The following is a 27,018-nucleotide window of genomic DNA, read 5'->3' on the forward strand; positions in this document are numbered from 1 at the left end:
TGCAGGCTTAGAAATGAAGACTTCAAAAATATGTCAATAAAACCCTAGCTGTTCTGTTAATAAACACGTATTTTTTCTTTTGAAAAAATTTTCAATTACAGTTGGAATCTAAAGAACAAAAAAAAAAAAACATATTTTTAAATGTTTGAAAATAATTTTCCATTCTTATCATTGATTTAATAAAGTTTCAATACATGCAAATGTTATGTATTTGCTTCAGATTAATAAATTTTAAGGTGGCAATAATTTATGAATAGGCATGACTAAGATGCATAGAAAAATACTGGGACAGTGGGCATAATACGCTTGGCCTTTTAAAAGCCATTTGGAGTGTGAGGCCATTGCTGGAGTTGTAAGAGGAAATCTGAAGGGCTCTGACAGCTATCGTTAGCGTGTCACCCAGATTTAGCTGATTTAGTTCATCTATTTAAGAACAAGAGTGGTAGAAGAAACAACCACTGCAGCTAGTTTCCAGAGGTTTCTGAAGAAGTGGTATTCTAATGGGGCTTTTTAGATCAGAGTTGTGTGTTTCTGAGAACAATCCTTAAGGTGGAAACAGAAGCTGACCTTAATCCAAGATAGCTAAGCAGAATTGGTTAAATTGGATAATGTAATATCCTGGTGAGGAAAATAATTTCAGTTGGAGTTCGAACAGTCCTGAATTGGCCATGGTTTCTCATTGAGAAGCTTGTCCCTGGTTTAATAAAATAATAAATTTAAGCTAAAAAATAAATTTGTCTATTAGTGACCCTGGTTGTCACCCTAGAGATGACAGGATTAGTCATGATAGTGTGCAAACATCACTCTGATTGGGGACAGGGTCTTTAAAGTAAACTGACAAAAACGTGCTGGGCAATTCTATTTCATTTTGTTCCAATTGGTTTTGTTTCATTAAGTAGAAAATGAATATTTTACTATATTTTAGTATTGGAATTCTGGCACAAGCTGGGACCCCAGTACCTGCCTGCTGCTAGGATTATCATTTCCAGATTGTCTCCTCATGGCTACTAAATGCCAGCTACTGGCTAGAACCTTCTGGCCATGGAAAAGTCTTTGTTACAATTCTCCAAAACCCCATTAAGAATTAGTTTTCAAAACACCAAACAAATAAACCACATGACAGTTGAGATGATTGTGTGGTTTTCTTCCTTCTGTTAATATGGTGAATTTCACAAATTGATTTTTTTGTAACATTATTGATTTTCAAATGTTAAACCTGCCTTTCCTTCTTGAAATCAACCCCACTTGGTCATGTATTAGTACCCCTTTTATGTATTTCCAGGTTCAATTTACTTATATATTTGTGAGCATTTGGGGATGTATGTTCATGGAGTTGTTTCTGTGGTAAAGTTTTTATTTTTTAATTTTTTTAAATATCTTTTATTGATTATGCTATTACAATTCCATTCCCCCCCTTTATTCCCCTCTGCCCTACACACCCCCTCCTACCCGCATTCCCCCCCTTTAGTTCATGTCCATCGGTCATACATATAAGTTCTTTAGCACCTACATTTCCTAAACTATTCTTAACCTCCCCCTGTCTATTTTCTACCTACCATTTATGCTACTTATTCTCTGTACCTTTTCCCCCTCTGTTTCCCTCCCACTCCCCCTATGATAACCCTCCATGCGATCTCCATTTCTGTGATTCTGTTCCTATTCTAGTTGTTTGCTTAGTTTGTTTTTGTTTTTGTTTTAGGTTCAGTTGTTAATCGCTGTGAGTTTGTTGTCATTTTACTGTTCATATTTTTGATCTTCTTTTTCTTAGACAAGTCCCTTTAACATTTCATATACTAAAGGCTGGGTGATGATGAACTCTTTTAACTTGACCTTATCTGGGAAGCACTTTATCTGCCCTTCTTTCTAAATGATAGCTTTGTTGGATAGAGTAATCTTGGATGTAAGTCCTTGCCTTTCATGACTTTGAATAATTCTTTCCAGTCCCTTCTTGCCTCTAAAGTTTCTTTTGAGAAATCAGCTGACAGTATAATGGGAATTCCTTTGTAGGTAACTGTCTCATTTTCTCTTGCTGCTTTCAAGATTCTCTCCTTATCTTTAATCTTGGGTAATGTAATTATGATGTGCCTTGGTGTGTGCTTCCTTGGGTCCAGCTTCTTTGGGACTCTCTGAGCTTCCTGGACTTCCTGAAAGTCTATTTCCTTTGTCAGATTGGGGAAGTTCTCCTTCAGTATTTTTTCAAATAACTTTTCATTTCTGGTTCTTCCTTTTCTCCTTCTGGCACCCCTATGATTCAGATGTTGGGACTTTAAAGTTGTCCTGGAGGATATCAAGCCTCTCCTCATTTGTTTGAATTCTTGTTTGTTCATTCTGCTCTGGTTGAATGTTTCTTTCTTCCTTCTACTCCAAACTGTTGATTTGAGTCCCAGTTTCCTTCCCGTCACTGTTTGGTTCCCTGTTCATTTTCCTATATTTCACTTTTCACAACCTTCATTTTTTCCTCTAATATGCGACCATATTCAACCAATTCTGTGAGCACCCTGATTAGCAGTGTTTTGAACTGTGCATCTGATAGGTTGGCTGTCTCTTCATTGCTTAGTTGTATTTTTTTCCGGAGCTTTGATCTGTTCTTTCATTTGGGCTTTTTTTTTTTTTTTTTTTTTTTTTTTTTTTTTTTGTCGTCTCCGTGAGCCTGTTACGTAGTAAGGGGTGGAACCTTGGGTGTTCACCAAGGCGAGGCAACCCACATTGCTGCATTGTGATGCTGTATGTGGGGGAGGGGTCGGAGAGGAAAAAATGCTGCTTGCTCCACTCTCCCCCTGTTTTTAGTTACTTCTCCGGCTACCCACAATCAAATTGGGCCCTTCTGGTGCTGATTCCTGGGTGGCTGGGTTTGTGTACATTCTAGAACTCCGTGGGTCTCTCCTGTGAGGCTGGGAGTTTCTCCTTCTGCCCCCTCAACCCTCACAGGTGTTTTCAGTCAGAGGCTTTGAGGCAGTATTTCCCCACGCTGGACCCTGGGTTGCAGAGTCTGTCTTGCTCCCCAGTTGTTCCTCCCAGTTTATCTGCATGCGAATGTGGGACTGCCCTAATAGCCAGTAGCTGCCTTGCCGCAAGTGCTCTCCACCTGGCTGACCGTCTCTGCCCCTCCCATCAGTCTGGATGAATGTTTCTTTAACTCCTTGGTTGTTGGACTTCCATACAGTTCAATTTTCTCTCAGTTCTGGTTGTTTTTTGTTTTTACGTTTGTTGTTGTCCTTCTTTTGGTTGTGCGAGGAGGCACAGTGTATCTACGTACACCTCCATCTTGGCCAGAAGTCAGAAAGTTTTTAATTATAACTTGTTTCTTTCATATATATAGACTTTCTAGTTTTCCTTAAGTCACTTCTGGGGTATGCTGTCCCTGAAATCCCCCCTCCATTCTCATAGCTTAGAATGTGCCTCCGGGCAGAAAGCTGGGACAACAGTAGGGCTCTCCTGCTTGATTCCTTTATCTTGGGGGGGTCACAGTCCCAAGCTGCCAGTTGCCATTTTTTGAAAACAGCTGTTTTATGTATTTTGTCCAGCTTTCTAGTTGTTTGTGGCAGAAGGGTGAATGTGGGCTTTGTTCTGCCATCATGGTGAGAAATGGGAGCTCAGTAAGCTTTTTTAGGCATTGAAGAGTACAATTTTTGTTGCTTCCAGTTCAGCCAGATCTATAAGCTTGGACTTGAAACTGTAGGTAGTTATGTGGGCCCCATGTTCCTTTTAAGCTTTGACTATATTACAAATTGCAGTTTAGCTGTCTTTTCAGAAAAATATTGGTCCCAGTCTTTCTTAGACATTGAAATTTTAACCTTATTTCTCTCTCCATTTAAGTTTCCTTCAGCGTTTGAATTTAATGAACTATTCTTGATTACAATATTGGATCACCTTTATAGCTGTCTCTTTGGGACTTTCTTGAGCAACTGTGAACAGCAGCTATTCAAAGAGGTAAGTGCATTATATCCTGTCTATAACTTTACCAGTTGTTGAGATACCTTCCTCATTAAGTGGCACTGTACAAGGGGACTAGAGATGGGACTAAGGTGTAGCTCTATTGCTGTCTGTAAATGGAGGGGTTGCATTAGATGCCTACCTGGGTTCACCAGCCCCAGCGCAAGTATCTAATCTTACAGGTTGTCTGAAACAAGCCCCTTACTTTTTGAGGGCTAGGGGCTGGGATGCAGCAAGCCCACAGCTCTCTGAAGTGTGTAGGGTCAGTACTAGATCCTGGGCCCTCTAAACTCCAAGCTCATGTACCTTCCACTCCACTGACTCCATTCTCTGTGCTGTTGGGCAGAAGGGTACTTGGAGACCTAGGAAAATGAAGTCTGTAGATGAGCACCAAACCTCCCTTTGGGTAACAAGCTAAACTTCCTTTTCCATCAAGCTGGTAAAGCAGCAGATGCCAAGTCTCTCAGAGTTACATCTCACCTCTTCCTTTTCTCCTCACTTTGGGGTAAAAAGGAACAAATGATCAAAAGTGACAAAATGTTGGAGAAAGGTATCTTAAACTGTGTGCTCTGGATAACAGAAGAGGACTACCATCTGCAGGTGCAATGTATGCAGTTGGCCAAAAAGTTTGTTTGTTTTTTTCCATAAAATGGCTCTAGTGGTGCTTAGCTGTCCTTAACTTCATTCAAAACAATTTTGTCAGATTGTATTCTCACAGCTATCATATCAGCGTGCATTAAAAAAGCTTACCAAAATTGGAGAATTTTTATGTAGCCATTTTAATATTGAAGATGGAAGAAAATATACAATATTGTTCAGTGTATTATGCTTTATTATTTCAAGAAAGGTAAAAATGCAAGTGAAACACAGAAAAAGATTGGTGCAGTGTATGGAGAATATGCTGTGACTGATCGAACGTGTCAAAAGTGGTTTGTGAAGTTTTGTGCTGTAGATTTCTCACTGGACGATGCTCCACGTTTGGGTAGACTAGTTGAAGTTGATAGCAATCAAATCGAGACATTAATTGAGAACAATCAACATTATACCACATGGGAGGTAGCCACATACTCAAAATATCCAAATCAATAAAGTTATTGGTGAAAATGAAAAACAAGTCTTTTATTTTATGGAAAAAACTAAATGGACTTTTTGGCCAACCTAATATTAGAACATTATACAACTTAGGAGAAAACAGTAGGTTACCAGTGCCCACCTCTCTGTTTCTCAGTAGCCTTCTCACTGTTGGCCACGCCCTCATTCCATGCTGCTCTTCTCCAGGTCACTGGCCTCCCCAGCTCATTGGCCTCCCTACCTAGTCCCTTCCCTTTTAACCCATCTTACATTCAATTGGAGTCACCTGGACCCAGTCATGGGTTCTCTTCTCATTCCAAACTCTGTGTTCTCTCTGTAGGTGACTTCATCTGTCTCAGAGCTCTAAATGCCATCCATCTCTTCCCCAGCTCTTTTGCATCTAAATAAATGGCACCTCTGTCCATTGAGATGCTGAGGCCAAATATGTAGAGGCCATCTTCAATTCTCTCACCCTCACTGCAGCTACCCCATCCAGTTCATCAATGAGTACTGCTGACCCTGTCCCCCAAATACATTCTTAATCTGGCCACTTCTCACTGCTTTACAGCTACAAGCCTAGTTCAAGTCCCACCATCTCACACCTGGACTAAGGCAGCTATCCAGGAACAGACTTAGCTCCCACCATTTCTGATCTCTAACAGTCCACTTTAAACACAGCAACCAGGGTAGGCTTCCCAAACTTTAGTGCTGTCATATGCCTCTTCCCTGCTTGAAAACTCCCTGTGGCTTCCCACTGTGATCAGGATAAGTCCACATTCTGGTGGGCTCTCTGTGATAGAGCTGTTTGATAAAAAGAAAAAAAAAATCAATGAATTCTATGTTATGCAACTTTTATCTCAATAAAATCATTTTTTAAAATCAACAGAATAATTTCATATGCACAATATGTAGAATTTAAACCCTTAGGTTCTTAAGTTTTGGGTTTTTTTTTTTGCCAAAATGGACTCTTAAAAAAACTCTTGAGATATAATTTAAATACCACACAATTCACCCTTTAAAACTGTATACATATCAGTGATTTTTAGTATATTGAGTGTGCAACCATCACCATGTTTCATAAAATTTACATCACCCTCAAAAAAACCCTAGACCCATTAGCAATCACTTCCCATGCCCCAACCTGTCCCCTGCCCCCTGGCAAACACTATTTTCCATCTCTATGGATTGACCTGTTCTGGACAGTTCATGTAAATGGAATCATAAAATATTTGTCTTCCTGTAACTGGCTTATTTCACTCAGCATATGTTCAAGGTTCATCCATGTTGCAGCATATGTCAGTACTTCATTCCTTTTTATGGCAGAACAATATTCTCTTTTATAAAGAGACCACAGTTTGTTTATTCATTTACCAGCAGATGGATTTTTTGGGTTGTTTTCACTTTTGGCTATTATGAATAATGCTGCTATGCACACTCATGTACAAGATTTTGTGTGACATGTGTTTTTATTTCTCTTGGGTAGATACCCAAGAGTAGAATTTCTTGGTCATATGGTAACTCTATGTATTAACCTTTTGAGGAACCCAGGTGTTTTCCAAAGCTGTTGCAACATTTTACATTCTTACTAATGATGTCTAAGGGTTCCATTTTCCATATCCTTGCATACACTTATTGTGCCTTTTTGATTCTACCCATCTCAGTGGCTATGAAGTGGGATCTCATTGTGGTTTTGATGTACATTTCCCTGATGACTAATGATGCTGAGCATCCTTCCCTGTGCTTATTGGCCATCTGTGTATCTTCTGTGGAAAAATATTTATTCAGATACTTTTCCTATTTTTAATTGGGTTGTGTTTTTATTATTGAGTTGTAAAGAGTTCCTTATGTTTTCTTTATATGTATAAGTCCCTTATCAGATATAATTTGCAAAAATTTTCTCCCATTCTGTGTTGTCTTTACATTTTTTGATGGTGTCATCTGAAACAAGTCTCTAATTTTGATAGAATCCAATTTATGGTTTTTGTTGTTGCTTGTCACATCTAAGAAAGCATTATCTAACTCAAAGTCATGAAGATTTGGGCCAGTGGTTTTTTTCCTAAGAGTTTTATACTTTTAGTTCTTAAATTTAGGTTCGTGATCCATTTTTCAGTTACTTATTGTATATATTGTGTAGTAAGGGTTCAACTTCATTCTTTTGCATGTGGTTATCCAGTTGTCCCATCACCATTTGTTGCAAAGACTATCGTCTTTCCCCCATTTTCTCGGCATTCTTGTTGAAAATCAGTTGAATGTAAATGTGAGAGTTTGTTTCTGTATTCTTTTCTATTCCATTGATCCATATATATATCCATCATATGCCAGCACAACCTGTACTGATTACTATATAGCTTTGTAGTAAGTTTTGAATTTGGAAAGTTGAAACCTCCAAACTTTTTTTTCCAGATTGTTTTGGTGATTTGAGGGTCCCTTGAATTATTGGTGGTGTTTCTCTTGTAAATACAAAATATAAAATATGAAAAGGTCCACCACCCTGGAAGGGTAGCTCAGTTGGTTAGAACACCATCCTGATACACCAAGGTTGCAGGTTCCATTCCAGTCCTGGTCAGGGCACATACAAGAATAGAGCAACGAATGCATAAATAAATGGAACAACAAATCAATCTTTCTCCGCCCCCTCCACCCCTCCACCCTCTTCTTCTCTCTCCCTCCCTCTCTCTATCCTACTTTCCCTTCCTCTCTCTCTAAGTATCAATAAATAAAATTTAAAAATATGAAAAGCTCCTAATTGAATTTTCTGAGTCTGGATACCTCGTGAGGAAGTCAGCTATCTTGGGAACAGCAGAATGGTAGAAAATGCTCTTGGCCTCACCATTTTATTTTGACTTTGTCACTGTGCTTGATCCATGTTTATAATGTTTAGCTGCCCTGCCATGCCTGTGGGTTTGGGTGTTTTCATTCACATGAGCAATGTAAATGATTATGGTATTTCTAAACAGTGCACTATAAAATCAGGTGGTTGGGAGATAAAATTTAATGATACATTTACTTCTCTATATAAGGCTTCTGCAGCCTGCTAACCTGGCATGTTTTTCACAAGATAGCCATGGTTTTCCATGAAATGAATCTTATCTATAAATTCTACCCACAGTCCTTAATATTAAGAGTCACAAAAGCAAACTGCAAACCAGAATTTAAAATGTATTTGTTATGGATGAGCCCCATCATTTTGTGGTTGTTAGAAAGTTCTCATTCTGCCTTCACACAGATGCAGTTGCCAGATGTTACCTAATTCAGCAATATGTTTTTCTAGGACAGTAATCAGTATGTGTTTTCATGTCATCTCTTGAATGAGGCAATGTATGACAGAGGGATAGGTGTGGGGCTTAGTAAATGTTCCTGAATTTCAGTCTGAACTTGCTTCATTCATTATGCAAATCCTTTTCTTTATGTAATACAAAATCTTGAGAATATATAAAGAAAAGCAGAATTTATTTCAATGTATTCATTTTTTGTTTTTCAGGATGTACCCACAAAGACTATATCCTTATGGTCTTATATCAATAGCCAGCTTGATGAATTTTCTAATCCCTTCTTTGTGAATTATGAAAATCACGTCTTATATCCCGTTGCTAGTCTGAGTCATTTGGAATTATGGGTAAACTATTATGTGCGATGGAATCCACGAATGAGGCCTCAGGTATCTTTTTCTCTTTTCAAAAGAGCATGTCTTTCTGTTCAAGTAAAGATGGTGTTACAGTAATGGGTGCATGCTAGGTGTTAGTACATTATACTGAAGACCCTCTGCCCTTGCCTCTCAGGGTTCAACCCTTTATGTTCATGTTACAGCAGGTTCCTTCCACACACCAACCCAGATGCCATTTGCTGGGTTGGAGTTAAAAACCTTAGCACATCTGTCTTCTACTGCTGATGAGCACATGGATGAAGTATTATCAGCTACCATATTTTACTTAGTCTTTCCAGGAACATGACTCAGAGGTTTTCTGTGAGTAGCAGTACCAATTATGCAGGGTACTAAATTTGGAGTCAGTGGGAGGATATTTGAAAAATGCATCGTGGTTCGAGTTTCTAGATTCTGGTAGTACAACAGAAAGGCGGCCTGTGCTGAGTCACAGAACAGGTGCTAAAGAAGGGGTAATATGTCCTCCTCCTGCCACACTTTTTCACTCTAACATTTTCTGAGATTGAAAGCACATTCGAGAACAGTGCACATCAAAGCAAGGCACCAAAGCCTTGGTCACCCTTGGTTTTCAAAGGCTGAGCTTGGGCTGTGGCTCAGGCACTACCAGTTAGGGTTCCTGAGGTGCTCCCCCAAGCCTCTCCTCTACACAGTCCTGCCCAACCCCCAATCTTCTTTGCATGGGTGCCCAGTCGGCAGTGTGGGGAGCAGACTGGTGGAGGGAGCACTCACCTCTGTGGACAGATGACCTTCTGCTGAAGTTGTTTTTTTTTTTTTTCCAATTTTTGAAACTATTTTATTCTATGCTCTTTTTTAAGTATATTTTATTGATTATGCTATTACAGTTGTCCCAATTTTTTCTCCCCTTTATACCCCCTCTGCCCTGCACCCCCTACCTGCCAGCATTTCCCCACCCCCTTTAGTTCGTGTCCATAGGTTGTACATGTAAGTTCTTTGGCTTCTCTATTTCCTATACTATTCTTAACCTCCCCCTATCTATTTTATGCCTAACAATTATGCTTCTTATTCCCTGTACCTTTTACCCCACATTTTCCTTCTCCCCCTCCTCAATGATAACCCTCCAAGTGATCTTCATTTCTGGGATTCTGTGCCTGTTCCAGTTGTTTGCTTAGTTTTTTTTTGGGGGGGGGGTTAGGTTCAGTTGTTGATAGTCGTGAGTTTGTTGTCATTTTACTGTTCATATTTTTTATCTTCTTCTTTTTATTAGGTAACTCCCTTTAACATTTCATATAATAATGGCTTGGTGATGATGAACCCCTTTAACTTGACCTTATCTGGGAAGCACTTTATCTGTCCTTCCATTATACATGATAGCTTTGCTGAATAGAGTCATCTTGGATACAGGTCCTTGCCTTTCACCACTTCAAATACTTCTTTCCAGCCCTTCTTGCCTGTAAGGTTTCTTTTGAGAAATCAGCTGATAGTTTTATGGGAACTCCTTGTTGGTAACTGTCTGCTTTTCTCTTGCTGCTTTCAAGATTCTCTCCTTGTCTTTAATCTTGGGTAACAATGATGATGTGCCTTGGTGTGTTCCTCCTTGGGTCTAGTTTCTTTGGGACTCTTTGGGCTTTCTGTACTTCCTGGAAATCTATTTCCTTTGCCAGATTGGGGATGTTTTCCTTCATTATTTGTTCAAGTAAGTGTTCAATTTATTGCTCTTCCTCTTCTCCTTCTGGCACACCTATAATTAAGATGTTGTAGTGCTTAAAGTTGTCCCAGAGGTTCCTAAGCCTACCTCATTTTTTTAAGTTCTTGTTTCTTCATTCTGTTCTGGTTGGATATTTATTTCTTCCTTTTGTTCCAAATCATTGATTTGAGTCCCAGTTTCCTTCCCTTCACTGTTGGTTCCCTGTATATTTTGCTTTAGTTCACTTTGTGTAGCTTTCATTTCTTCCTTCGTTTTGTGACCCAGCTCAATCATTTCTGTGAGCATCCTGATTACTAGTGTTTTGAACTCTGCATCAGATAGGTTGTCTATCTCCTGGCAAGTTAGCTCTTTTTCTGGAGTTTTGATCTGTTTTTTCATTTGGGCCATATTTATTTGTCTCAGCACACCTGTTATGTTGTAGGGGGTCGGAGCCTTAAGTATTCGCCTGGGCAGGGCAACCCTCTTTGCTGTGTTGTGGTGCTGTCTGTGTGGGAGGGTTCAGAGAGGGAACAATGGTGATTGCTGGCTCCACAATAGCCCCACTTTCCATTGAGGTCTCCTGTGAGACTGGGCATTTCTCCCACCTTCACAACGCCCAGAGTATTTTACCGCTAGAGGTTTTGAGTCTTCAGTTTCCTGGTCAGCCAGCCCCTCCTCACCCTCGGGGCCGCTACCTTCCTGTGGGTCCTCCCTGCCCACCTGGCTGCCTGTCTCCACCCCTCCTACCTGTCTGGATGAATGTTTCTTTAACTCCTTGGTTGTTGGAGTTCCATGCAGTTTCCTATTCTGGAAGTTCTGATAGTTTATTGTTTTTAAATTGGTTGTTATCTTTCTTTTGGTTGTGAGATGAAGCAAAGTGGTTCTACCTTCGCCTCCATCTTGGCTGGAACTTGAAGTTGGTTTTCTTCTTCTTCTTCTTCTTTTTTTTTTTTTTTTTTTTTGACTTATTATTCTTAGGGTTTCCTGGCAGTTCACCTGGAGTGTGTTTCTAGGGTTTTAACATCATCACTTTTGTTGGCTGCGGATACACAAATCTGCCTTTCTTCTCTGCCCTCTTCCTTCTCAATCCTTCCCTCTCATTCAGTGTCTTCACAGCCTCTACAGCAGCTGACCCCAAACCTTTTTGGCACCAGGGACTGGGTTTGTGGAAGACAATTTTTCCCTGGACCCAGGTGGGAGGGATGGTTTTGGGATGATTCAAGCATATTACATTCAAGCTCACTTCTTGCTGTGCTGCCTGGTTCCTAACAGGCCCAGACCGGTACTGGTCCACAGCTCAGAGGTTGAGGACTCCTACTCTACAGGCATATTTCAACAAAGTACCACAGGCCAGGTAGCTTAAACAACACAAATGTATTACCTCCCAGTTCTGGATGCTAGAAGTCCAAGATCAGCTGTCAGCAAGGTTGGTTCCTTCTGAGGTCATAAGGGAAGTATCTGCTCCAGGCCCATCTCCTTGACTTGTAGATGGCCATCTTCTCACTGTGTCTCTTCACATTGTTTTCCCTTTATGTGTGTTTCTGTGTCCAAATTTCCCCTTTTTATAATGATACCAGTCATATCAGATTAGGGTCCACTCTAATGATTTCACTTTAACTTGATCACCTTTGTAAAACCCCTTCTCCAAGTACAGTCACAATCTGTTGTACAGGGGATTAGAACTTCCACATATGCATGGGGGGATATAATTCAACCCGTAACAATCTCCAAGCCCCACACTAGCCATAGGGAAGAGCAACTGTTATTTCTCTTTTCAGTTGGCCTGGCACTTGAACTTGGAAGATACCATCACTTCAGTAACCTTCCCTCCATATTGGAAAATTCACTTACTATACACTTAGCTCCAGGCTCTGAGAGATGCAAACTACTGCCCATGGCACTGCTTTTCATTTCCTGACCAGCCCCCTTTCTCTCTAACATCACAGCTCAAGGTGCTCATCACTTGCCTTTCCTTCCCTATTCCTGGTTCATTTCATTTGTTCCACAAAGCTTTAGCTACAAAAGCCCTTTCCTCCTCTAGAACCTGAGGCCTGTTTTCCAGAACACCATGATCAGGGCCTGACCATCCCAGTACTTGTCCTTCTCTCTGAACAGGCCCTAGAACCAGGAGTCCACTGTATTTGTGCCTCTGCCACCCCCTCCTCCCAGGCTGATGGACTCCATGCTCCACAGGCTGCCCCTCAACCACCCCCATTCCAACTCTGGAAATGCTTTCCCTATTCTCTGTCTCTCATGGTGCCAATTGCTGGTGATCTGAGAACCTTCTTTAGCAAACTTCCCTGAATTGAAACTCCCCTCCATTTACTGTATGAGGGCCCCAGCTGCTGTTACTGTGTACCATGCAAATTTGTAATGTGGTGCAAGTGGCCACTAGCTGCTTCCTATGTTACAATATCATGGAGCATCAAGGGCAGTGAGCATTTCTACATTGATGTAAGGGGACTTTAGCACTAAGGCAGCCAGAGCACATTTCTAAATACCAAACAGGTTCTGGGTTTAGTGTGTCTTCTGAGTAGCAAAAGTGCTAACTTTTAAGAGTTGTAAAATATTTTCTTTATTCAAAGAACATCTGAAGCCAGAAAGACACAGTCTCAACTCTTTACCCTGTGAAAACAAAGAGTATACATTTAGTCACCTTCTTTGGTCAGTGGTCAATGTTTTAAATATAGGTTAATTTTATTTGTGGCCAGTAAGCCATTAGTAACTCATTTCAAATGTTTAGTGCTTATGCCTGTACCAATGAGCATCAATCCTTAGCTCTGTGGCATCAGTTAGCAATCATCTGAGGCCTCCAGAAGGCTTCCTCACAAGTGTGTTCCCCAAATCCTTTCCACTTCCCTCTTTGGATTGGCCCATGCTTTGGGCAACTCATCCCCTAGTGGCCAGTCGGTCATACAAGCTCCCCTGGCGCAGGCAGTCATGGAAGGGAAGGCTGCCCCTAAGCCAAGGCCAAATACTGTTTCTGGTGGTGACTCTGTTTCTGATGGTGATCTGATGCCTGATGTGGGACAAGGTCCTTAGTCTCTCTGAGAGCTTGTGGGGGTGGGGGGACTTGAATGTAAAATGAGTCCCTACCTTGAAAAGTGGTAGGCAAGTGGTCCAGCTTTTTGCATTCTCCCTGCACTGTGCTACACAGAAGGGAGAACGGGAAGGCAGTCCCATGGGGCACAGCTTTTTATCCTCAATGCAATAGGCATGCTTTGGAGACTTTCTACGTGCCAGGAACACAGCATGTTGGGGAGTGGGCTGGGCCTTGGTAACATCCAAGGCCAGAGCTTTGCAGGTCCAAGCCTCAGAAAGCCTTGTAAAGCATCTCTAGGAGTTTGCACTTTATCCCAGAAACTATGGGAGCACCCTGCCCCTACCCCCACCCCTGCCAGGGTTTGTGGGGCAAGATCTGGTATATGTTCTAGAAAGCTCTCTCTGGTAGCACTAAGGTGGACAGGAATGGGGGGACAGTGAAGGCTGTGGCAAAGGGATCAGCAAGAAGGCTCATGTGGGTGTCCATGACGGAAGCAGTGAGCCAGGCTGACCAGAGAGGAGGTGGTACAGGGAGGATAGATGGGGCACAAGCTTGTCGGGCCTCTTTTTTCTGAGGACAGGCTAGATTGGTTGCCTGGAAAGGGGCTCCTGGGCATCCATCAAAGGATCGCTTGGTGGGGAGGAGGGCCCAGCAAATACCTTGTGTCCTTTGGAACCCTCATGGCTTGTCTCATACATGCTAGCACCCACTGGGTGACTGGCCCCTAGGTGTGCATTTTCTTGAGCAAGCATGCCTTTTTGGCTTATTGTCAATATAGATGACATATAATAAAACATCCAAAAGGCTGCACGGAGATGTATAATGAATGTTCCTCTTGGTCCCTGGGTGTGTGTGAACTTGTATTCCTCTCACTGTCTTCTCTCTCTGAGGCCAAGTTGCATGTGTTAGTAATGGGAGCCATCTGTCATTTGCAAAGCAATCTGTCATTTGATTGGAAGGAACCAAATGATCTCGCAAAGAGGAAAATGCCAAATAGGTCCTAAGTCCAAGAGGGGTACTGTTTCCTATCTCATAGTGACTTGGGGATCAGCACCTGATTTGGGGCTGATCCCTAACTTTCTCTTATTTGAGGGGCCTTTGCTGTCAGACTCCCTCATTGCTGTCCTATCCCTTCTTCCTCTGACCTGCTGAAGTCAATTTTCGGCCTCTTCAGTGCTGGTCACTGAGCCACCCTATGGTGGAGGCACCTGGCTGCCCTATTTTTCACCCCTTCTCTTGCACTCCCCCTTCCTCTCTTCTCATTTATGGCTCACTCACTCAAATCTCTGCCTTTCTCTTTCCCTCTCATCTGTCACCCCTTCGTCTCTGTCCTTCTCCCCCTATTTTGTATTTCTGTCCCTCCCTCTCATCTCTGTCTCCCTCCTTTCCTCTTCTGTCCAGTCAGGCTATTATTGGCATCCCTGATCAAACAAACAGGCTTGGTGGGAATGGAGAGTCCAAAAGCCTTCCACCCAGAGTATGTGCCATTTGCACTGGTTGCTGTGGGATAAAGCAAGTGTGTGTGTGAAAAGGTAGAAGGGAAAGCACATGCATTGGACCTTCCAAATCCTAGAGGATTCTGGACTGCTAGAGGGAAGTGTAGGTGAGAAATGAGTAGGACAGCCAGGCTAGGGTCTGACCACACGGCCTTGAGGCCAAGATCAGGCTGTTGCCCCCAGGGTGGAAGGAGGAAGCCATTGGAGGGTGTTAAGTGGTTGTCCCTTGTTGCATAGAAGGAGGGAGGGAGGATCCAGTGCTCCCAAGGGACTTCCCTCTTGGGCATTGCCCTCTCCAGTGGCTTCTGCCAGCTCCTGTTGCAAGTGATGAAAACGAATACAACTTCAAGTTGTAGAAAGTGCTGATTTAACAGAGGAAGTATTTTTAGCCAGTAGAGCTATTTTAAAGTTGTAGAAATTCAGAGGTGATGGAGGTATGTGTGCATGCAGGGGGCATACATGTAAACAGTGCTCTGGGGCATCTCAGAAGTCAATTGCATTTTCCCACCAGTCTGAGGAAGACTGACTGTCCCTTTCCTAGTTGGTGACTGTGGCCTTGCTGGATGCACAGGTTGGGGTTTTACCTGAGGCCATTTGTGTTCTCTGAGAACCTGTACAAGCTGGCAGAAGACCACAGCTGACAAAAGCATCCAAGCATCCCCACAAGGCCAGCTGAAGTCCCCAGCTCCTGGGTAGGGGGCCCTGTAGCTTTGCTTGGAGATTTCAGACACACAGGCCATATTGGTTGTAGACTCAGCCTGCAGTTAGCATCTGCATGCTGAAAGGCTATGTTAGAAACAGTGCCCAAGAGTGGCCCACTAACCCAGCTGTGTTCTGCTTGCCCCCAGATGCCGATTCACCAAAATCTCAAGGAGCTGCTGGCCATCAGGGCAGAGCTGCAGAAGAGGGTGGAGGACCTGCAGCGGGAGATGGCCATTCGAGCCTCATCCCCTTCTGAGCGGGGCTCCTCACCTTCCCACTCAGTTACACCCGTGCACACCTCAGTCTGACGGGCTCCAGGGACGGCAGTTCCAGGGAGTGCAGCCATCAAGGCCATCCTGCAGCTCCATTGGTCTCCCCTGTGACTCAGTCAAGGGTCTTGCAACCTGTTCTGGCTCTAGCTTGTGATCTTGTCTTTTAGGATTAGGCCTAGTGCCCTCCACATCTGGATGGCCCTTCCAACCAATGACCATGTGTGTGGCTAGCTAACAGCTCCCACTGTCATCTGTACTTTTTGTTTTCCAAACACCCCATTTCTCTTCTTTCTGGTTTCTCAGGGTGGCCGTCTGTCCCACTGACCCTGTGACCCAACTTTCTATTGCTCAGGCAGCTTGGGAGAAGCCATAGTGAATGGAATTCAGTGCTTAGGATCAAGAAGGCCTCATACCATTTCTTTCCTTCATTAAAACAAATGTCATTCACTTACAGATCAAGTTGCCAGCCACGGGGCTGCTTTCAACTCCTTGCTACAACTTGAAAACTGTTTTAAATTAACTACCTGGGAGGAAAGACAGACCATTGCCCTCTGTTCTAGAGTTTTCTTGCAAGGGGACCCCTGTACCAATTACTGTTGTGTACATATAAGGTATTTTTTAAAAAACAAATATGCATTTATTTTCCTATGTCTTTTTTTTTTTTTTTTTTTTTTTTTTATGTTTAGACCAGTCACCCCAGGAGGTATCTCCTAACTGGACTGTGTAAGACATTATTTTCAAACAGAGATCATACTAACTTTTATGTGGTACATTTGAAATGCAGTTAGAATATGGTCATTTAAATGGCATTGTCTTCTGTCCTCACCTTAATTCTGGTACTTGCCTCCTGAGGTGGCCTAGACCATTGATGGCAATAGCAGCAGGTTCCCTCGGGATGGCTTTGCAGAGGGGAAGCCGAGGACTCTGGCAGCTCTGAGCAGGTGCTGGCTTTCCCACAGACTCCTTTAAGGAGCTGCCTGTCCACAGCTCATGGCCTGTTTGACCTTGCAGCCTCCTGCTTCTTTGCTGCGGGCCATTTGTGTCAAAGTGAGTCAGCTCTCACCTGTTATCTGCCTGTCTCAATATCCTTTTAACTTGGTTTACCCATATGACTTAATGTCAATATTTTAAAGCAACCACTGTGCTGGGGCTTCAGTTGCCAAAAGTATAGCACGTACTTCCCTTGGTTTTCTCCTCTCAGAGACAACCTTCTCCAACCAGGTCTGTCCTCCCAGTTTTGCACCTTCACTCACTGACTTTGGGCTCTAGGCCTCTATCAGTATGGGCAGGAACTAAGTTACGATCAACTGGTCCATCCACTAGTGCTAAAGTTCTGAGCCTCTTTATGTGGCGTGTCACAGAATCTTCCACATTTGCGCCTACCCCAGCAGGCACACCCTCCCCCTGCTCTGCCAGTCAAAGGGACCCCCTTCATTGCAGGAATTAAGCTTGCCTTTCAAGTCAGGGGCCTCAGAAGCTCATAGGGTCAAACCCAAGTACAACTGCATTGGAATATCCAGTTTGTTTCAAATTACTGGATGCTATGCCAAGTCTTACATATTGACTTTATTTTTGAAAATATATTCTTAAAAAAGGTTTTTTACACACAAATAGAGAACAGATGATTTTTCAACTTGGAACTTTCTGATTCTTAACAGAAAATTATCTGGTATCTGTAGGGTATCAGAAGTACTTCTTGAAAGTAATTTGATCACTTAAAATGAATTCTCCATTTTTATCAGCTGGGGATTTGTTTCTAAGTCACAGTTCAATTGCTATTAGTTTCTGACTTACGCTCCCAACACATCTGAAAGCTTATGTATGAATAGATAAACCAGATTATTCATTGATACACTGATTTTTTCTAAATGCAGACATTTGCCATTTTTCCCCCTAGAAATATTCTTTAATCCCCCAGATGCACCTAAGACTATTACAATTGGTGGGGACTAGATGAGCCTTGTGACAGAACCAGGGAAGCAGAGTGCGCTTATTCTTGCCTCAGCCAGCTAGTTTGGTGCTGGGGCAGGGTGGGGGCATGGACTGGGCGGCCCCACACTCCTCTGTATGCTGGACCCTAGAAGAAACCCTAGAAACTCCCATTCAATTTGAAAGCAGCAATACAGATCATTTTCCTTTATATGTTCCTAGCAGAAAACTTTCTAAAACAATTTGAAACATAGTTTTGTTACCTAAACAATTCATTTTTTTGGTTTTATTTAAGTGTACTAGAATGTAAAACTTTATGGTTCAGATTTTTAAAAACTGGTACAGTATCTTATTTGCCTCATCTGATGCACTATATTTCAATTGGTAATTAAAATGATGTTTGCTCTGTCATGTTTTTAAGTATTTTGATAGATTTTTCCCTTGGGGAAAATTAGCAATAGTAAACATTCATGTTATTTTGTTATGTGCCAAGTGCAATATATGTAAAGTGCCTTTACATGATTTAATTCATTTACTAAATTGTAAATGCAGTTTATCTTAAGTCTTCAGTGTTTTGGCTGAAATGGGTAAGTACTTTGAGAAAATGTTAAGGACACAGGAAAGGACTGGAGACACCCGAGAGTCAGGTGTAGCTCTGAGGAGGCAGGGCTGTCTTTCCCGGCCAGGAGTCCTAGAGTCTAAAACCCGGCAGACTTCTGAGAAGCCCCAAGATCCCCACCCCAAGTCTACAGAAGGAACGCTGGCCTCCTACTGGGGGGCTGTAAGGGCTTGGATGATACCACAGCGACCCCTGCAGATCACCCTTCTTAAAAGGGCCTGGGTCCCCTGTCTCTCTCCATGGAGCAGTCACTGTAGCTGTAGTCCCCAGCAATGACATCCCAGTAGCAAGGCTGGGAGGACCACTGTGCCAGGTCTCAGCTGGCCATGCAGAACCTCTGCACTAAAGTCATTCAGTGGGTTTGGGTTTGAAGACTTGGTGCTATTTCACTACAAGAACAGAAATGCCACCACGTCAATGTGAAAACCCTTGCAGTATCTACTGTGTCTTGCTCACACTGAAATGTCTGTATTTTCAGTTTTTAAGTCCAGCTGTGAGGTCATGACAAGGGCACACTTGACCCCAAACAAGCCATTCCACACACAGCTGCAATGAGTGGTGGGGTACAGGGGTCCCCCTTCCTGCTCAGCTTTCTGTGGTTGAAACCACTGCACAGACCTTGCATCCTCCCTCAATACTGCCTTTCTTTGAAGAATGCAGAGTAATGGGTTTGGGAGTTGTGAGTCTGGGTCCTGTCTCTGTCCTCCCCCCGACCCCTGACATCAGGTAGATCATTCTACATCTCCAGGCCTTAGCTCCTTGTACCCTGAGGGGGGCTGCCCCCTGGAAGCCGTAAGCCTCCTCTCACCTTCTAGAGAAATACATGTGGCTGGGGAGCATGTGGAAGAGGGTCGGCTCCATATCATAAATTAAGAAACAAACAGCATCAGTTGACAAAGGAAGTGCCTTAAACGCCATCACAAGGCAATCAGCTGTTAGGTTCCATTTTGTTTAATGCAAAGACGAGACAGATTACAATTCACATTTAAATACAAGCACATAAAAAGTACCAGGAATTCTGAGATCAGTCGCTATTTCTTCTTCCTAGAGAACTCGTACTAACCCCCAGGTTGCCAAGGTAGTAGGCCTGGCACTGTTCTGTGGGTCCAACCCTGGAAGGTACCTCACCCCACACAGGTGCCATGCCTCCTTCCTCCATGTGCTCAGTTATTGTTAACACTGCCCCCCACCACATTAAGCTGATACAGATTGGCTATTTTCAATTGACCCTTCTAATTCAGTCACTTTATCTTCCCTATCACCTAGGACAGGCCCATGCTGGCCCATGCAACTTTAAGATAATCACAGTTACAAGAGCCCTGTAGGCTTCTGCAGGTGTTAGTCCTCCCCACCCCCCTGCTGCCCAAGGATGAGAGCTCTGCAAATGAGTGGCTGAGTGACCTTTCAGGCATGGCCAGCCACTAGGAGCAGATCTGGGCACTGGGCTGTGGGCATTCTGTAGAAGGCACCCAGATAACTAAGGGGGAATAAAATGGGTTTGCCAACTGAAGTTACTGCTGCTGAGAAGATGGCTTTACAGAGTGTGGTTACTTCTCATCACAGCTGGAGGATGACAGGCTCTTTGCCATCACAAGCCTCCGGTTAAAGCTAAAGGGAACAGCTAGGGGCAGGCATCTGGCTTCCGGCCTCCCAGTGGAGAAGCCCAACCACCTAGTACCAGTGCCATGCCTGGCCATGCCAGGACACACAGGCTACGTCACTCCTCATACTACTCACTGTTGTGACAGACTACTCTATAAATGTCTACACTTCCTAGTGGCAGGGAGAACTATTTTACCATAGGCAAGTGCTGCCCCTGTTTTTTATCCTTTAAAATGCCTCAGGGGTCTTGGTACTCAGACCTCCTAATGTGATCCTTCCAACTCCTGCCTTCCCTGAGTCCTGAGGTCATCCTGTCTACATGGCAACAAGCCATTGATGCAAAAATCCTTCATAGCTACCTCCTACCCAGTATTGGTCAGGGGAAAAGGCCATCAGCTCTTGTCATCCTTGGGAGGGACAAGCCCAGCAAAAGTGACAACAATCTAGCTACTGAGGGGCTGGGAGGTGCTAGAAACAGGCATACCTTATAGCCAATGCCTCCCCTGCTCAATCTCCTGGAGCACGGGAAGGTCACATTTTCTGCCTCCACAGTACCATGCAGAAGTGTATCCTCAGTGCTCCAGGCCCCCTCGAAGACACACATTCCTGGCCTGTCTGCAATGTACCCCCACACGGGAGAAGGCATTTTAGGACCTGCAGGCCTGCACTGGGAATAGATCCAAAGGACAACACTGAACCACGCACTACAATTGATTACCACCCCACAAGTATGTTTTTAAAGCAAGCACTAAAATGAACACACAAGGCATGCATTAGATAACCTAAGGGGTCTATTCAGATTTGGACTGTTTCCTTAACAAGTTGGAGTTTTGTCTCATCCCAGCACAGCAGACAAGGAGCTAACATACAGCCTGTGGAATTTGTGAGGACTCCCCTTGCAGGGCAGAGGCAAATGAACTTGTGTCCTTCCTGCTGACCTATATTATGCTTTCAGAACCGATTTTTGACGCTGCAAAATGATTAGCAATAGATTGTGGCTTTAGCCTAGGTCAGCCTTTGACAGCAGAGCTTACAGGGACAGGACCAGATGTGGGCCAAACAGGAAGCCAGCTTCGCTCCAGCCCAAACCAGACAGCAGCAGGCCAGGTGAGAGCCAGGGCCAAGGTGTTTACCATAGTGAGCAGGCACCCAGTGCTCATTCATCATTAACAGGGCAGACAGAGTAGCTACAAACTTTCCAAGTCAGGTATATGTCACTAAACCAAGCAAACATCCTTCCCCTCTCCTCCCCTCCCCTCCAATCCTATCCCCCTCAAATATATTTCTAAGCAGGCAACAGCATGCTCTGGCTTTGATGCTCATTCATAATGTCGGTTTGCTAGCAGAATGAAAACACAAACAGGGTGGAGGGTGATACCTCCCCTGTCCAGGATAAAACGCATTTCTAGTACATAAATGATTCCTAAAAACTAACAATGTCAGTCTGCAGACCACACCCAGTCCCCTATGGAATCAAATGGGAATTAGACCTGAGAGTCACAGCTTCTACTTGTCCAGAGGATTCCTAAACTCTCAGGGCAGTCTATCATGGCATGCATGTTTGCACTTAAAGAAATAGCCATAGCAGGTGGACCAGCTCTCTGGAAGCCCAGCAGTGAGTGTCAAAGCTGGAACTGGAAAGGACCCAAATGACCCGCCCACCCCCATCCCCACCCGGGTGTTGTATGTGTGTAATGTTACCTAATGTTCACTGGTTCTTCCCTTACAGGGGCACTAAGTACTGGGTGCTAGCTAGCTAGGCTCCCCGACAGTTCTCTGAGGTCACACCAAGGGCTGCCAGTCTTGGGGATCACACTACCCTGTAATCAGTCTCTTGTCCCCTAAGTATAAGCATTGTCTTGCCCTCCCTCAGCTTGGTCTCTGTCCCCAGCTCACTAAGGCCTGGGACAGGCTGCCTTTGGGCAGTTGGTGACCCAGCAGCTCCCAAGGCTGGATTTCAACACCCAAGTCCCTTCAGGATGCCTGTGGCAGGGCAGGCACCCCACCCTGTGTGCAGGGCACAGAAATCAAACTCACAAACACCCAGAGCTCATCCAGAAAACTTAGAATGAGAAGCCAATGGTATCAAAGGAGCAGTACAGCAGCTGCAGGTCCAAATGAAATGAGCTTGGTCTTCCGTGGCAGCACCACTGTGCACCTGCTGCTGGGAGGGGCCCTCAGATCCTGGGTGGCTGGGGCTGTGGTGGCTCCGAGGACTGTGGTGGCAGCTCTAAGTATTTCACTGGGAAGAGAAGATGCCTGTTAGAAGGGATTTCCACCCTTCAGAGAAGCCACAAATACATAAGTCAGCCCCTGCTGGGGATAACAATCTGGCTCTTTGTCTTTCTTGTTTGGGCTGGGGCTTGGGCAGCTCAGCCCCTCCTGGCCAACCTCCCCTTTCGCACCCACTTGGTCTGCAGTCAGGGCAATCCCGGGCCCTGGAGAGAAGGGATCTGGACAGACCCTGGGAACAACTCAGCCTCCAATTCCTCACCTGCAACATAGAAATGCTCCTGATGGGGTGGCTGGTTTTAAATAAAACACTTAACACAATACCTGGTCTATAGAACGTGCTTATACAATGGTGGCTAAGAGTTTTAAAAATGATTATAGTGAGTGCTACTGTAGAGTCAGTTTTCCCATGTTTTAATCCATGGCTCTTTAACCCATTCAGTACATTACTGCCAAGTATCTGTCCTAAGCAATGCATGGAGTACCCTGCCCCGCATTACACACCAGTGGGGCCCGTCCCCACTGCTGCTGCCATCTGGTCCAGGCACAAGATGTACCATGCTCCCCTGTCTCCCTGTCTGCACCTACCCCAGTCTTTGCAGAGGAAAACTGCTGGGTTCTCCCTTTCACATAGCCTTTCCTGACCACCCCACTGGCATTCTGGGGCCATAGGTGGTATATGTCCTGAGAAATTGGCCACTGCAGGCCAGCAGCCTGACTTATGTAGCCATTTCATTGCTGATTCTTCCTGCACCCAGAAAGGGCTTGATGACCACAGGAGAGGGGGAGAGGGGGAGAGGAAGGGAAGGAGGGAAATGTGCTCCAGTAGTAGGTTCTATGTTTTAACCAAGTTCCGTCTTGCCTCTGGCAATTTTCAAATTGAAAATTGAAAAGTATGGCTCTATCAGAATTTGTCTGGCAGTCATCTCCACTGGGGAGAGTATAGGGGCTTGGGGCTCATGCTCAAATGAGTCAGGAGCAGAACCTGAGCCCCAACAGTGCACTGAAGTCCTCGACACAGCACCAGCTGGTCTTGGCTGTGGTCCTGGTATACCTAGTAGTGGCCAGCTGATTAGGGGCTAAGTGCAGGAACCTCTGGGCCCCCGAAGCCCCTTTCTCTGGCTGGAAATTCTGGAAACAGACACCTCAGTGCTTCCCGCTCCACTAGCACAGTTCTGCTCAGTGTCAGGCTCACCAACTAGGAGACCTTCAGCAGGGTACACTGACTAAGAAGTCCTCACCTTGGGGTTCTTCACACACAACAGCTTCCAGGTTCTCTCCCTTCACGTAGTCTGCATTGAGACCCTCTGCAAAGGGCAAAGGACAGAGTTAGTGACTGACACAGAACCAAAGGGTCTGCCACCATGATCAAGCACTCCTAACCAAGTCCTCCATTACAGTTAAAAAAGCACAACTGCCTTACAGACTAAGACCCTGCATCTTGAGCCACCTGAACATCCCTGTCTGGGCAAAGAGTGGTTGTCTGGGAGTGTGCTGCCTTCCCATGAGTTCTTATCATCCTCAGAAATGATGACACAAGGCAAGGTACCTAACAGACACCCCAGCCCCCAGGGCAGGTGCCACTGCATGTGAGACTGTGGGCCAGTCAGCAGCTCCGTTCAGCAGAGGAGGCACCCAATGGCAGGGCTTAGTGTCACCCAGGAGTCCACATGCTGGCCCATGGGCCAGGGAGGCAGAGTGGGAGCCGAGCACTACATGAGTAACTGATGGATGCTGAGCAGGGAGGAGCAGATGGCTGAGTGGGGCTCACTTTGGAGATGCCAACAAAGCCTCCTTCTAGCGTGCAGCCTTCCCAGGCAACACCCACATGGAGAGGCCAACCAACAACTATAGGCAGTAGGAATAGCAGTGTCCCTGCCCCAGCATACAGGGCCCACAACCCACCAATAGCTTCTCTGGTCTAGTTAGTCATTTGGGCTTTCTGCTCACATACTTCCTAGAGGGACTTGAGAACTGCTTGCCAGCACTCTGGCCACTGAGCAGCACCATGCTGGACACAAGGATCATTACTCAGGACTCGGATTGGACCCCAACCCTGCTGCTGCTTGGGGAGAATCAAGAGTCCCTGTATTATCCTGGAATGAGTGGGAGACAGGAAATCTCATCAGAGCCCTGGGCTTGTGGGGAAAATTGGGTCATGGTTACAACCAAAAACCGAATGAGTAAGCTCCAGTGTAAGTCATAAGTCACTCTGGCCTTCTGGGCTACATTTAGGTTCTTTGCTTAGAAAAGTATACCTGCCTGCCCTGATGCTTTCTGGGCTCAAGGCGGATACCAGATGGGCCCAGGAAAAATGTGAGCATCAGTCATTGGCAGGTATGACTGGCCCCCACATGGGACAGGGCAGGTAATGGGGTTAAGGGAAGCTATTCCCAGCTGATAGGCAGGGGATGGGAAATGGGCCCTGACCCCTGATCACTGCCCCGCTGTCATCCTGGTACGAACTGTACTGGCTTTTGCCTGTGGGTAGCCATTCGGTTGCTCCTCGGGGATGACCACCAATGGGCATCTGAGTCCCAGGCAGGACTCCCACCCCTGTCCCCCACATCCCTGAACCCAGCCAAACACAGCCTAGGGATAGAGAGTCTGGCAGGTGGCATCCTCCCACACATATCAGGGAAAGCTAAAGATGGTTGTGGTTGCAGCCAAGTTGGAGAGTGCCAGGGAAGCAGATGGGTGGAAGGCAGTGAGAAGCAGCAAGAGCAGCGGGAAGGGTACAACAAGGCATAGACGCCAAAGCAGAAGAGGAAAGTGAGTAAGTCAAAGCACACTGTTACCTGGACCTTCTGCTGCATCTGAAGGCAAGACACAAAGCTTAGGACCAAGAACTCAGGCCCCGGTAACAAAGCACATGGGCTTTCAGTGAGACACACTGGCCCTTGGCACTGAGGGCAGACAAAGGGGAAACAGAGGGTCCTCAAAACCTGAACCCCTTTGATGGCAAAAAAGGCTAGAAGCCCATGAGTGCCACAGTGGGGACAGGCCCTCCAAGATGCCATGTACCACCCCTTGAGGCTTCCTGGTGTGCCCAGTACACAGTGGTTTCTACTATGCCTTCCCTGACCTCCACACAGTGGTGGTTGAGGCCACTCTGGGCAGAGCCTCAGCAGAAAGGGCAGGGATGGGAGGTCCTGACCCCCACCTCCACAGTGGGCTTAACCACCCCACATCTGTGGGATGACTCCTGATTCCTACCTAGCCTAGGTGTGAGACACACATCAGTGGATGACGCGCATACAGTCCCCCACATGCTGACAGTCCAGAGAGTGATGGGGACTTTGGTCACAGATGTGGAAATAAACCAACTCCAATCCTACCCCATGATCTCCACATCAGTCGGCAGGGGGCACTGTGGCCACACTCAAGGAGAGGCATCTAGTCAGGGCCCTCAAGTTGGGAGGGCAGGAAGGCTTCTTGTGATGGTAGCCCAGGCCCAAAGAATGAGAGCAGCAGGTGAGGAGAGGGGACAGCAGAGAGGATGCTGGAGACGGCAGGGCACACTCAGGAAAGTGAGTATGGCTGTAGAGAAAGGCTTCTGGGGCCAGGGTTGCAAGGGTGGGGAGGGGAACGAAAGGGAAGAGTTATGTTGGAGTGAAACCATGAAGTGCTCTGAATGACAAGCTCAGGGCCTGAGCCATGACCTAGAGATCAGTGGGGAACATGGGAGGTCCCAGCAGAGCTGGCCCTGTGCATTTTTAGCAGGTCACTCTGGCTACTCCAAGCAGACAGAAGTGTAGGCGACACCAGAGTGGGCAGGAGGCTGATGTAACTATTCAGATAGAGGACTAGGAGATCTGGCTCTGGACAGGCGGGGGCCACAGTGGTGTGACCCCAGAACAGAGGGCACAGTCCCCAGGATTGGGGAACCACTAATGTGGGCTGGGGGGACAGGAGGAGCCAGTAGGACTGGTGGAATCTGTGAGGGGAGGCCAAAGGAATGGGGTAAAGACAACTTAAAAATTCTGAGAGAAATTTGGTAGTAAATAGAGCGTATACAGAAGCAAGAGAGATCCTTTGATAGCACTTGCATGAGTGTGTCCAGGTAAGGGATTCAGGACAGTGCAGGCTGAGCAATGATGATGACATCATTAAGAGATTAAAGGAGGAAACCTGGGTTATAAAGACACAAGTGGAGGGGCTACCTACACAGGGGTCAGTGGGTTTGGTGTGAATTCTCTGGCAGGGAGAAAAACTTTCCCTTAGACTGAATGGGGGGCTGGGGAGAAGCCTATTGGGCTCCCACTTGGGATCTGTGAGGGCAGCAGGTTCCATGAACTTCCTGGGAGCCACCATTAGCCCTATAAGCCCACATGCCTCCCTGGCATATGCCACGCCACCAGCAGACCCTTCCCCCACTGCCTGGCACAGCAACACCCTCATCTCGAGGCTGTGTCACAGAAAGAGAGGTCACATTCATGTCCTTCAGCTTTGTTGCCACATTGCTTTCAGCTGTCACCAACACCCCCTCTTTTTGGTTTATTCTTTCCCAAATATATAAATTACTCAACTCTACATATGAAGGCCTTTATGTTTTTATGTTTTATTTGGCTTCCCTGCTAATCCAATTTGCAAAACCTCACAACTATTTGTTTAAGGAAACAAGTGTGAAAACAATGTCTTTTAATTTCACCTTAGTGCCCCAATGGGGACACACAGATATAACCCTGACATCTTTCCTTTGATTTGGAAATCAATCTCTTTTCCATATTTCTACCTATTGGCACCCCTCTGGATTTATAGCTTCCCATCTGAAGTAAGCTCCTTCAATCATCATCTGAGCCTCCATTTCCTC

At 45.1% G+C, this 27,018-nt stretch overlaps 2 protein-coding genes across 10 annotated transcripts in view; one reads left to right on the forward strand and one right to left on the reverse strand.

Annotated features, from left to right (window-relative positions):
- Nucleotides 1-18,159, forward strand: part of MTMR1 (myotubularin related protein 1) — an 88,564-nt gene extending 70,405 nt beyond the window's left edge. For all 6 annotated transcript variants that reach the window (XM_053917618.1, XM_053917621.1, XM_053917619.1 and 3 more), the window contains 3 exons: nucleotides 3,817-3,930; nucleotides 8,486-8,662; nucleotides 15,698-18,159. In XM_053917618.1, the coding sequence (XP_053773593.1) occupies nucleotides 3,817-3,930; nucleotides 8,486-8,662; nucleotides 15,698-15,859 (453 nt within the window). In that variant the 3' untranslated portion in view covers nucleotides 15,860-18,159. The remainder of the gene's footprint in view (nucleotides 1-3,816; nucleotides 3,931-8,485; nucleotides 8,663-15,697) is intronic.
- A 139-nt stretch (nucleotides 18,160-18,298) lies between these two features.
- Nucleotides 18,299-27,018, reverse strand: part of CD99L2 (CD99 molecule like 2) — a 153,385-nt gene continuing 144,665 nt past the window's right edge. For 3 of the 4 annotated variants that reach the window (XM_053917624.2, XM_053917626.1, XM_053917627.1), the window contains 3 exons: nucleotides 25,004-25,021; nucleotides 23,447-23,512; nucleotides 18,299-22,215 (listed from right to left, as the gene is read on the reverse strand). In XM_053917624.2, the coding sequence (XP_053773599.1) occupies nucleotides 22,151-22,215; nucleotides 23,447-23,512; nucleotides 25,004-25,021 (149 nt within the window). In that variant the 3' untranslated portion in view covers nucleotides 18,299-22,150. The remainder of the gene's footprint in view (nucleotides 22,216-23,446; nucleotides 23,513-25,003; nucleotides 25,022-27,018) is intronic. The other variant, XM_053917625.1, reaches the window with a different exon arrangement.

This window comes from Desmodus rotundus, chromosome X, assembly GCF_022682495.2.
Source record: "Desmodus rotundus isolate HL8 chromosome X, HLdesRot8A.1, whole genome shotgun sequence".
NCBI lineage: Eukaryota > Metazoa > Chordata > Mammalia > Chiroptera > Phyllostomidae > Desmodus > Desmodus rotundus.